At 44.7% G+C, this 13051-nt stretch overlaps 1 protein-coding gene across 5 annotated transcripts in view; it reads left to right on the top strand.

Annotated features, from left to right (window-relative positions):
- The window catches only part of CFAP61 (cilia and flagella associated protein 61), a 2132686-nt gene that overhangs the window by 743020 nt on the left and 1376615 nt on the right, over positions 1–13051 (top strand). For 4 of the 5 annotated variants that reach the window (XM_078649333.1, XM_078649335.1, XM_078649334.1 and 1 more), the window contains exon 17: positions 3960–4088. The exons of the other annotated variant lie outside the window; for it this stretch is intronic. In XM_078649333.1, the coding sequence (XP_078505459.1) occupies positions 3960–4088 (129 nt within the window). The remainder of the gene's footprint in view (positions 1–3959; positions 4089–13051) is intronic. 5 annotated transcript variants of the gene reach the window in all.

The raw sequence follows: 13051 nt of genomic DNA, 5'->3' as shown, positions 1-13051 counted from the left end.
TAGGATCCTGCTACTGTGGGTCAATAGGTAATGCTGTCATCACTGTGTTGGGCAGTTGCTCATTCCCTCCTGATGCAGCCTTTCTAGGCTTCTGCCAGAGGTCACCGTCTGACGTCCCACTGGTCTCCATTCTTCGAGCCACTCTCATGCGTCCTCCAGTGTGCCAAAAGTCCATGATTTGCCTTCTGCAATATTTTGCGGCTTAGCTGGTAAGAACATCATGTATTTAATGTCATGCTCCAGCAGGCAACTTCTGACCTCATTGAAGGAATGTTGCTGCTTTTGAACCACCATTGTAAAGCCCTGGAACATTCGAATAGTACTAATTTCATACTTCAAGTCTCCCTGTTGTCGGCCTGCCTGCAGAATGACATCTTGGTTATGATAATTAAAGATTCTGGCTATGATCGTTTGCAGAGGTTGTTCAAACTTAGGAGGAGATATCTGGGCCTTATAGGCATGTTCCACAGGGAAACCCTTTCACTGGAGATGATTGTCAATCAAAGTTCATCAAACAAGTTCACACTAGGATCCTCAGTCCCCTTCGTTACTCTCACCAGGCAGAGATTATTGCTCATCCCTCTGTATTCTCCATCCACACCTGGAGCACCACATCATCTTTTTTTAAGAGTGGAGACAATGAATAGCAGAGTGGTGGCCTCCTCTTTTAGTGTTGCAAACGTAGTTTCCAGAGATTTCCCCCTGTCACTGACTTTTCTAAAATCCATACATATCAGGCCCATTTCCACAGAGACAGTGTCTATCTTAGATTCTAAGGTGTTTTTCATGTCTTGCTTTGCAAGCATCAGATATTTTAATGTTAGTTCCTCTAGTGCATTGTTCACTCATCCTCCTTTTGCTGTGGGCCCACTTATCCCCACTCATCATCCTAAGTGCGTTGTTTTAGGTAGGCAAATTTGTCAAGTCTTTTATGTTGGACCTTTTTTTGTGCTGGGTCTCTACCCATCATTGAGTGGGCAATTAGTATGTCATATAGGGTTGCGATGAGGCAGAGAAAAGGTGCCAACCAGTATGAGTCGTTGGTTTGTTTCACACTCCGCCACTTCTAGGCTAGCATGGGCACGCACAGGCACTCCAAGATTACTTATTTTCATGGGCTTATCTCCACCACATGTCCTTATTCTGGTGCGTTAACGTGGTCTCCGGCACTTCTCAGACCTTAATTGCATGTGGCTGCCAATATCTTACAGCTTTTTAAGAAGTGTGTGTTAATGGGAAGAGCGCCAGGTGCAGTGCAGGGTAGATTCCAATCCCTTAACCAGAAGCAAGTCACCGCTACAGTCTCAGGACCGTTGTCCTGCTAGGGCTTTCAAGCAGTTCGGCCCCACGACCTCACCTGGTCCCTCTCTTCTGCACACAGGCTATGCCCCAGGCCAAGTCTTTAGTAGGCATCTGCTCGTTCACCAGTAACGCCTGCAGGCTAGAAAGGCTGTGGCTTAGAACTCGACCCAAATGGCTCTCACCTCCACACTGCAGTGCGTCTCCAGGTCCAGCAGCTGCTCCACCTGCCAACCTCTGAGCAGCCCATTCTAAAGCGTCCTCAGCAGGCACAAGACGTGGCTGCCTACCACCATGCAGGAGTCTTAGGAGCTGCACAGGTCCTCAGCCCCGCCAGACGGCCATAGCACAAAGTGTGGGCAGATCGTTTGGCCACACCGTGTGCCTCAGACCCTCAATCGGTGCCACAGGCCTACCCACCGCCTCCTCAGGTGTCCCAGGGACTCGCATAGGTATTCCTCATCCTGAATGGCAGATATTATATCCTGATATTGGGGATACTTAAATGCTCCTCAGTGCAGGAGCCGGGTTAGGTCGCCACCATCTTGTTCAGCGCTCAGCCACGCCCCCCATCATATATTGAATTGTTAATAGTGGCTGTAATGACTATTAAGAATTTAGAATCAAGCCACATATTGGTAATTGAAGAGCCCGTCTAGATTTGTGGTGGATGGTGTTGGAGTCAGAGGATCATCAGAGTAGAAACAAATGATCCAGAGTGTTCATACCGTGGGTCCAGAAAATAGATTACATTTATTTTGGCGGAGTTAAACATGACAGCAGCCTTTTCCAGTGTCGATTGTTAATTCTTAAAATAAGCACACCATCAGACAGTAAAAGATTGTTCTGAGAGGTGTAATAAAAAAAAGAGCTGACCTTTTAACTCCAAAGATAGTATGAGTCCAAATTAAGCAGGGTAATCTGCAGTAGATAGGGGAGTGGTGATGGCAGGTATGTGTTTATGATGACAGATGATGAGACTGAAATATGAGGGAGCGCGGTAACAGTTAAGTAATGTGCATAGAATCAGATTGGAGATGGCAGAGACGATTGAGATTGGAGAAGTAACAGAGGGTCAACTGAAGACTAGGTGCTCCAGCATTGGCTTGCACTGTAGTGTATTGTATTGACATTTCCACATCACATTCCAATCTCTTACAAGGTCCAGATGTGCGTTGTGGAGAACAGGATTTGAGCGAAGGGGCAGTAGCCGGAGGGAGAAACAGGGCCAGACAGTAGGAATCTACGATCGTAGGACCACAGCAGATTTGAAACATTTTGTTTAAGCAATGACTAGGAGAGAGTGGCTGAATGAAGAGGTTAGGCATAATAAGACTCAGAAGGAAAGTTAGCCGTGTAATGTTTTGGGGGCAAGGTATCTTGTATCGGGTGCATATTGGATTTACCGAATGGAGGGAGAACAAAACTGTTGAAGGGTATGGACGGAAGATGGGGACAGTGACACGGGCCTGTCTAATCATGAAACGAAAAGAGCAGAGTATGAGGCGAAATCCAGGTTGCCAAGACAGGAACGGTTTTTCAAGGGGTAGAGATGGTGATGGTGCAGAACAGAGTTTTGGGGAGTGGTTACAGGGATGTGATAAGATTTTGGAAACATCACGAGACGGCAACATCAGAGGGTGAGGGTGTGTGTTAACTGCTGATTTATACTCCTGGTGTTCGTAGCAGGGGGAGGTATGATTTGCTGTGATCTGCAGAGGAGAGAGCATATTTTTGTTTGTTGATTTGGTCTGCTCTCGGGTAATTTGACAGAGCTCGCACTCAAGCCCGTGTCTTTCCCTACACCTTATTTTTAACCAGGCTCCCAATTAATTTTCGCTTTCTCCTGCCTCTAGAAAGCCACAGGCTTAGGGGCCGCTGTTGGCTATAAACGTAAAAAGAAGGAACATTCCTGGAACCTACAGATCACAGGAAGTTCCCTGAATAACATGAGACATCATTAATTGTTTATCTTGTGTATATTGAACAGTGTGCTCTCAGTTTGGAACAAGTTGTGTTTTTTTTAGCAAAACATTCTGTTGTTTGTGAGCCCTTAATTTTATTAGGCATTAGATAAATATAGCTGATTTTCTGAGAAAGTTGAATGAATTTCTAATTGTTGTTTTTGAATGGTAAATGCTCGCAAAGCTTATGTTTGAATCTCCCTGCGTGAAACAGCTGCAAGGTAATACTTTTTGCACGTTGCTGTTGTATTCAGCTCTCTGTTCTGTTGCATCTGCTTGGCAGGCAGGGCTTTGTGAAGAGTCCTCGTAGAGTATCTTGTAGCAAGCAAGGAAAGGTTAACAGAAAGCAGATATCACCGCGTAATGAGGTCAAATCAGACTGATTTATGATTGCTGTGGAGCGGATATCCTCCTGGGGAAGATGCTTGCGCTGAAAAATCCTATAAACCAAAGCACTTGTTTATCTGTCATTCCCACTGAGATAGTAATGTAATTACTCTCGTAATTATCTTCATTAGTGTCAGGCATTATCTGCTATTCATTCCTCTGCTCTAAGAGTACGTTTGTTTGTTTGCACATTTTTATCTCCTGCGCGCGCCGCCAGCCCGGCGAAGAAACTTGTGTTTGCAAATGCAGAGCGCGAGCGCCGCTGACATTTCCCGCGCTAAACCGAGACTGCTTGTCTTTCTCTTTCAGAATCCCTACGCCCATTCCCTGACATCTGCCCTTCATTACATGGTTCCCGTGCGGCCGCGACGACAGATTGTCTACCCACTGGAAAAGCTTGGCATAAACGCTCCATCAAAGCGGGTCTCCGAGGATCAGGTGGGTAACAGAAGCAGCAGCAGGCGCAGGGGCGCGCTGCCAGCCAGCGCGGGCCTTGGCAGATGGGATGACATTACTGTCTTAAGTGTTGAATAGGCTGCTTCTTAATTACAGGGAACATGGTGTTCATACCCTTACAGGCTAAGCTCCCCCGCGCTCGGGTCTACCTTGTTGTCAAAGCCTGCCTGGTGACGCCTCGCCTGAGGAGCCGGGGCCATTACAGCATATTTGGCAACGGGAAAGTACAATCCCGACGATTTGCAATGGTTCTGCTGAGAATACTTTGCCACTGGTACAAGAGCAGTCGCCGTAGAATTAAGCTTCTTTGATGTACACTACACTGCACTCAGCCTTCGCGTTCTAATTTTTTCCCCTGCCGGTTTCATCTTTTGCTCTCAAGAGCACAATCTACTAACACTTTTTTTTTTATGAGAAAAGCTCTCAGGAGGGACCCTGACCGCGCTCCTCAGGCGAACATGTCCTGTACCCTGTCAACAGCAGCCGGTTCTGTGTGTTTTTTTTAAATGCGTCATCAATAACAAAACTAAATGTCAGGAATAATTGGATTACAAGACTGACATATTCCACATATGGGGTTCTTGAATTTTACTCTCTAAAATGCTTCGGAAATGTTGCCAATGAGCTAAAAGTGTGCTCTTGTGCATGCACGTCTTTCTCTGTGACGTGCACGTCTTGTAGAGGATGGCAAATGAGTGATTATGGAATGAGAGCAATTATTGCAAATGGTGCTTATCTTTCCGGAAATATCATTCGCTTAATCAAAACACTGATGTCACTTTCCAATGATTTCAGTAAAAAAATGATTTTTTTTTGTCAACACAAAGCTTTGTGCTACCACAGAAAAAAAAGCGTTGTGATATAGATAGAAAGTACTATGACATAGTATTGCATCAATGAAATATAGGCGAGGCTGTCCTAGGGCAAGGCAGTTCCAGGAATCAGCTTCGGGGAACCACCTGCAGTAGGCTGCTATGTTGTCCAGTACTTCATTTCTCTCGCTATACTGCATCCACTGTTGATATTGTGTCCTCTTTCAGTTTCTCCTACAACCTCTATGTTGACAATGCTCACATATTTTCTCCTTTATGACTCTCATCACTCAGCTCCTATATCGAGCCTATATCATTGGATGGCTCTAGGCCCCTCCATGCTGTGTCCATTGAAAACTGAAATAGCTTACTTTCTTCCAACCTGCCTGCCTGCCCATCCCATCTCATTTCCGCAAATACTTTTATCCCATCCCTCCCCCTTCCTCGATACAGACCTTGAGATTGTCCTAAACATGCTCTTGGAATCATTTATCATAGTCATTTATCACTAAAACAGCCATGGAAAGCATAGTCCAACACCTGAGCATCAAGACAATATGAACCTGACGCCAATTTCAAATCACCAGAACTGTCATAAATACACTAGTGATGAGCAAGCCATTTTCTCGACCTTACTCTATACTCTTCTCACCTAGGGAAATATTTAATTTTGGTATGAACTATCTCTTACCTACTACTGCTAGCACTAGATTGGTTGGTTATCTGCCAGTCTGTGGAATATGTAGAGTCTTCACAGCCATTCACAATTACACGTCCACGGCTTTGCCAACCATCTCTCGCTGTACACTGTTCTCCAACTAACATGCTTGGTTGTTTCTAAACCTTTCTAGTATCCAAACCTTTTACCTATTAGGCCCCATCCTGTATCCGGCTTACGTGTATTCAGAACTGCCTCCAAAGTTCTTCTCCTCTGCAATGAAGACCATACCAATGAACAAAATATTGATTGTTGTACTGTCTCAAGTTTCATCCTCCACCTTTCTTACTGCATCATGTATTTTTAATATTTCTAAAACTATTGAATTCAAATGCCGCTGTTTGCTGTGTACTATGACGTATTCCATCATTTTAGTTTATTTGTAGAGCTCCTGCTTATATCCAAGTAATTACAAGTGCAAAATGCAAAAGCAGAAAACTTTTCAACCTTCTGGAGGTATTGGAGAGTCAAAAGTCTCTTTGCCCTGGTTGTAAAACCAATCCTCGGCCCAACCCTAAATTTGAAGATAATTTACTAATATCAACTTGGAAAATTTGTTAAAATCTGCTTATTTTGACCTTCTACTGATTTTGCACCTACCACACACCATCTTAAATCACTGATAAGGCGATATTTATATGAACTAGTAAATATGGGTGCAAAAACACTCCTATGCATTTAGCTTTTGCCTCAGATAATCGCAGTGTTTTTGCACCCAATTTAGAGTCTGGGGCTGAAAATGGCGAGTAACTAGTGCAAACATTAATTTTGGCTGTTAGTGCATTGGATTACAGGAGAGAAAACCTAGCCGCACAAAGACAGAAATAAGTGAAATTTGTACTCATACGTCTTGTAGGCATGAATGTAAAACAGGGCCCAGATACCCTTTGCACCTGGTTTTACTCGAGAGATAATTTTAAATAATTACAGTAATGTTTCACTCAAAAGATCTGCTAGAAAACAAAGCTGGTTACGTTTTAAAAAGTGGATTCTAAGTTTCTCTGGTCTGGGATACACAAGAGTCAGATCAGCCTCTAATCCCTACTCTTGTCAAGAAGGAGATCTTGAATCATGTTATTTTGTTGGGCACTGATGCTTACCACACAACATTGTGAAAGCAGTGCTCTAGGTTTTTGTCATAAAGCCTACTTGAAACCCAGGTTATTTTGTCTTTATTTTTCCTTTTTGTCTGATATTATAGGATCATGATTGGACATATCACCTTTGTTTTTTCGCCAGTAATCATTTTGTGTGCTTTTTTCCTCACATTAAACAGTTTTGGACATTGTCATGATCAACAATACCAGGTTTTTCTATGTTTTACTAACTGTTGGTGACACTATTTCTTGATGTCAGCCTACCTTTATCTGGCAAGACTTTTTTGTTAGGCTTAAGTCTGCTTTTCCTCTGGTTGCTGTCTGGTGAACTAGAAACACTATTGTGGCTAATACAGGTTGGCGGATCTACAGCAAGGAGGTGAGTTTCAGAGCTGAGCCTAGTGTGCGTGTGATAATGGTCTTCTGGATGGAGGTGTGTACACATCTAGTATTTGTAGAGTGCTAATCCAACCAAAAGATAGCAGAGTGCTTTACAGTGCCCTTGGCAAAGATACGGTTACAGAGTGATTGGAGAGGTAACTGGTTTCTGGGAGCAGAAATGGACTGTTATTGCATTGTGATGTATTTTTCTTGAGAGAGGTGCATCTTCAGACACACCTAGGTAAGCTACCCATTAGGAGATTTCCTCTTGACAATGGCAAAATATTGTGGTTTGAATAAGTGAGCCGCTGTGTGCCTGAGATTTCACTGCAATACCTTCCAGTGAAGACAGACTAAAAGCCAAGATAAACATAATAGAGTTTTCCAATCATTGACCCCCTTTCCCTTGTCGGAGAAGCACACAGGAATGAGTCTTTCACACTGACTGCCTTCAAGGGCTTGCACCATACCACCAAAAACATTGAGAGGCAAGGACCTCATTAAGGAGGCATTTCAGCTGATAAATGCATCTCTGTACAAAACAGAGAAGGCTCCATGGGGGAAACCTTGAGAATTGTGACAGAAGAGTTAGTTGAGCTGGCTGGACACTGAACAAAAGCAGCAAAAGGCGTTCAAAGAGAGTGCAGTTTCTTCATTGCAGTTTCTCCACTGGTATGACCAGAAGCCGAATGGTCACAACCTGTGCCCCGCTCACAATTCAGATCACCACAGCCATCATGTCATCTATCCACCCTGGGGCACCTACCAACCCATGCCCCCACCACCTCTTCAAGCTCGGAACTAACCTAATCAGCACTCAACACACCATCATCATCAACACCCCCATCTCCACAGCAGTCTTCCCGGACAGATGGAAACACACAGAAGTCAGAACCCTCCTAAAGAAACCCTCTGCTGACCCCCAGCAAACTTAAACATTATTGACCGATCTTCCTGCTCCCTTATCCAGCCAAAGTACTCGAGCAGGTCCTCAACCAACAGCTCACTGAAAACCTGGAACACAACCACCTACTTTAGACCTCCCAATCAGGATTCTGTGCCAACCACAGGACTGAGACCACGCTTATCTCTGCTACAGATGACATCAAAATCCTCCTCGACCACAGAGAGACTACAGCCTTGATCCTCCTCGACCTTTCGGCAGCGATCAACACCGTCTCCCAGCACACTCTCATCAACAGACTCTACAACATCGGCATACAGCAAAACACCCTCAAGTGGATTGCCTCCTTCCTTATAGGATGCATACAGAGCATCCAGCTGTCTTCCTTCACCTCCAAACCCAAGGACATCCTATGTGGCATACCCCAAGGATCATCCTTCAGCCCAACCTTGTTCAACATCTACATGACCCCCCTCGTAGACATCATCAGATCCCACGGCCTCAACATAATCTCATGCGCAGATGACACTCAATTTATCCTCTCCCTCACCGAAGACCCCTCCACTTCCAGAACCAACTCCTGCGATGCCATGACCAACTTAGCCAACTGGATGAGACACACTGCCTCAAACTCATCTCCAACAAGACAGAAGTTCTGATCTTCGAGCAGAGCACATCCGTATGAGACCACAGCTGGTGGCCAGCAGACCTCGGACCAACACCCACACCGACAGACCATGCACGCAACCTAGGCATCATCCTCGACAGCCAACTGACCATGAAACGACAAGTCACCGCATTCACCTCCTTCTGCTTCCACACCCTTCACACGCTCTGCAGAATCTTCAGATGGATCCCACTCAGACCATGCAGAACACTGCAGCTAGGCTCATCCTGAACCTCCCCAAACTGACTCACATCACCCCCACCTAAGGACCCTCCCCAGGCTCCCTATCAAGAAGAGATACCAGTTTAAAATCCTTGTGCATGCCTACAAAGCTCTACACGATCAAGGACCGGCCAACATCAGCCATCAACTGAACTTCCATCTACCCGCAAGACACCTGTGCTCCTCCTTTCTTGCACATGCGCACCCTTGCATCCTTTGCAGCAGAGGCTGCTCCTTCTCCCACATTGCCTCCAAGACCTGGCGTGAACTACTCCTCCATCTTCAAACAGCACCCTCCCTGGCAGACCTGGCTTTTCAACTGAGGTGATACATCTTTGGCGCCCAGATACCCCTGTGGATGACAGTGCTGCGCTATACAAATGCTGATTGATTGATTGAAAGGGAACACCCTAAGAACGTGACTCCGGTGGCTAATATCCACCTAATAGGGGCATTTGCATTCCCCTGGAGCAAAAATCCTGAGTGGGACTGTGCAAACCTACTTGGAATCGGATGACTTCCCATTCGACTCTGATATGCACACTGAAGTCTGATTTCCAATAACCTTCCATCTAGAGCTACAAAGGAAGGCAAAATTGATTGCTGAACTGGGAAGCTCAAGAGAAGTGGAAAAGTAATTACTATAGAACCTAGGATAATCCCTGGCTTGCACAGGACCTAAACAATCTGAAGCATAGGTGTCTGCAACTTGAACACAAGTAGCGCAAGTTGAGATGGGCTGAAGACAAAGATAACAGTCATGCCTATTATCAGGTGTACATAAGTAACACTATGATTAACTCCTCTGTAATTCTGCAAAGGAGCTGTTTGAAATTTACCAGGAGTTCTCCTTCAAATATCGTGTTGATTCCCATGCACAGGCACAGGGTCAGAGCTGATTTGCATATAGCCAGTGTCTAACCCAGGGTGGTGTGGAGTGCAAAAAAACGATGGATTTAGGCCCAGATCCTTGTACTGGGATGAATGTATGACATTGTTCTACATTCTGTCCATCAACTGTGTTTTTTGCGATTCCCATGCTCAGACATTACAAGTATTTTTGAAACATCTCGGACTTTGTTTAGCTCAAAAGAAAAGTGAAAATGATCACACACTTATTTGATCTACTATCCTGTGTTGACATGGAAAGAATAGGCACTGAGCTGGTGGAAAACCAAGATGGCGGATTGAAGACGCCGCCCGGTGCAGCTCGAGAACGCCGCTCCCACCACTTCACTGACGGCGGATAGAGAGAAAGCCTAATGAAATTCTGACCGATTAGCAAAGAAACGGTTTCAGATTCACCTGGAAAAATCGTCTTTGAAACCGAAGGTACAGCCGAAATTGGATGCGGCTTCTGTTTGCAGGAGGCTGCGGCAGGGCTAGCCATGAGCTGTGGGCGGAGACTGGCTACACCCGCTGGGCTCGCTGGACCCTGCTGACCTGGCTTGGCTCTTCGGGTCCGGGAACCGGTGTACTAATCAGCGCAGGACGCGCAACCAGCGCCCTTTGGCTCAACGATCGAGAGTTGAAGGGACCTTCAGCTACGGGATACTTTCCCTGTACAGAGGTTCCAAGCACGGATATGGCTCCGAAGAACCAACCGCGGAGCACTAGGACCACGAAAGGGATAACAAATACCGAGGAGAACGCTACACAGGCAGCCTCAGCTGCTAATAATATCGTGGCAGAGAAGAGGTTGACGGCGGCGGCGGCGGCAGCGGCCGATAAAGTGAAAACTCCAGCCAAGTCTCACGGAAAGGATGGAGCTGTAGCTGGGTCACAGAACTTGTTTGCTACCGGGAAACAGGAGATAGCTGTAATAATGACTGGTAAGCAACAGCTATTGCGATCCCTAGTGCTTACAGCTTGCGATAAAAACAATGTTACCAAAGCTAAAGGGGCTAATACAGATGTAAGCCTAGCGGCCACAGTAAACTGCATTAATATTGAAGATACTATGCAAACAAATAAGGAAAACAATGTGGCTATGGTGATTGATATGCAGAGTGTTGTAAGAACTGACGTTAGTATCGCTGAGACTGTTGGGACTGATGTGGCAACTACAGAATTGCCTGTAGTACGCTCTGATACAGATATAATAGTTGTTCATAATGATAAAGACAAAGATGGAGAAAAAGACAAAGTTAAGCCACAGGTGCAAGCCCTAGATCCAGTAGATACGGAGCTAATAAGAAGCTCAGATATGGACAGAGAGAAGGGCTTAAGAAGTAATGCAGCTAACACTACGCTCTCTCAGGTGAACTCTGAAACCCTGGCAGATGAGGCAACAGATATACTTAATTCAGTCTCGGCTAAGGGAAAACAAGTAGAGTCTAATGATGAATATGAGGAACTGATTGACGAAGAGGAGGACAATGAGGTGAACTTTCCACAGGATAATTGGAAAACAGTGGCACGGAAAAAAGGAAGAGGGAAAGCTAAAAGTAAATTAAAAAATAAGAAGAATACTAATCCTTCTACTCTTTCCTCTGCCATAACTCATGCTAATACTAGAGGCAAACCAATTATTGATGACAGCCCATTACGCAAGTGGATACAAGCTAAGGGAGGGGTAAAATCAATGGCTCTATGTCTATCAGGAAACAGCTCCACGGGGCCATCAACTCCACTACAAGATAATCAAGATGTGGATAATGCAACTCCGTCTACATCTCCAAGTCAATCAATTATGGAGGTTCCCATGGGAACACAGAGCCTTCAACAACAAGATTCTATTGTAAGAGAAGAAACTAATGAAATGGCTCCCAGTTCAAAGGATCTTGCTTGCATGGCAGCTAAAGAAACAGATTATGTCAGGCAAGATATGAATGATTCACATCAGGAAGTATCACCTCCTGACGCACCATTGGGGACCCCTTCTCTGGCTTTAATCTTAAGTATGCTCACCGATCAGAGGCAAGAAGCACAGCAACACTTTATGCAACTGAAGGGGGACAATACTAAAACTCAATCGTACTTACTTGAAGTTAATAGCAAATTGAATACGATAACTCAAGAAGTGGAAGAGCTACAACATCGAGTTGCACATATAGAAGAAACTGCGGTCAAATATGAGCAGAAAAGCTCCGGTCATGAGGATGAGATGCGGGCTTTACAATTTAAGATTGAAGACATGGAAAATAGAGAAAGAAGACAACATCTCAGACTCTTTGGGGTCCCTGAAGGGGCTGAAGGGGCAGATCCTAGGGCATATATAGTCAAATTATTTCAACGTGCATTCCCGGATATCGCAGATTGGGACTGGGACTCTCAGCTTCAAAGAGTTCATAGATTGCCACTAGTTAACAGAAACAGAAACAATAAGTTTCCTCGTCCGTTTTTGATTTATTTTGGAAACTTTTTACTGAGACAGGCTGTATCTCTAAAAGCAAAACCTAATTCTCCCATAGTTACAGAAGATGTGACTTTTTTTGTTCGGTCTGACCTTTGTAAAACTACCATGGAGAGACGATGGAACTTGCGTCAATTAATTGATTCTTTCAAAGCCGTAGGGGCTCATGTTTTCATCCAAGAACCTGCATGTTTAAAAGTTATTAAAGCTGGCCACACGTATTATCTTAACCAGGTAAGGAGGCAGAAATGGTGTTAGAAAAAATCACTAATGCATAAGCTATAAGATATAAGATAATATATTCAGGAATGTCAATTCCATGTGATTGCTATCTGCAGGGGCCTGACCAATCTGATAAATCAATGATAACTTGATGATCGCGGAAGGGGGGAATGATATACTTAATGAGGTAGGTGGGAGGTAGGCAGGTGGCTGCACCTTCAGGAGGCTGCCCCACCAACGGCAGCAGGTATAAAGGGGGGGTGTTTTCCTATGGTACGGGGGGTGTGCAGAATCGGGGAGAGTGGGTGGGAGGAAGAGGGGGGAGAAAATTAAAATTGGCATGGCAAGTCAAAATGAAGATAAAATATTATTAGCAAGAAAGAAAACTTTAAAGAGTGATAAGAAAGGGGAAGTGTTTTTTGATTTGTTTTACATAAAATGATGTATTGCAGTTGCCTCGCTTGGAACGTATCAGGCCTGAACAATAAGACCAAAAGAAATTTAGTTTTTCAAGAATTGAAAATGTATGATGCTCAGTTGGTTATGCTAACGGAAACACATATCTGC

The sequence above is a fragment of the Lissotriton helveticus genome, chromosome 6, assembly GCF_964261635.1.
Source record: "Lissotriton helveticus chromosome 6, aLisHel1.1, whole genome shotgun sequence".
NCBI classification, from domain to species: Eukaryota; Metazoa; Chordata; class Amphibia; order Caudata; family Salamandridae; genus Lissotriton; species Lissotriton helveticus.
The sequence above is the reverse complement of the archived record's forward strand: the minus strand, read 5'-3'. Positions and strand labels throughout refer to the sequence as shown.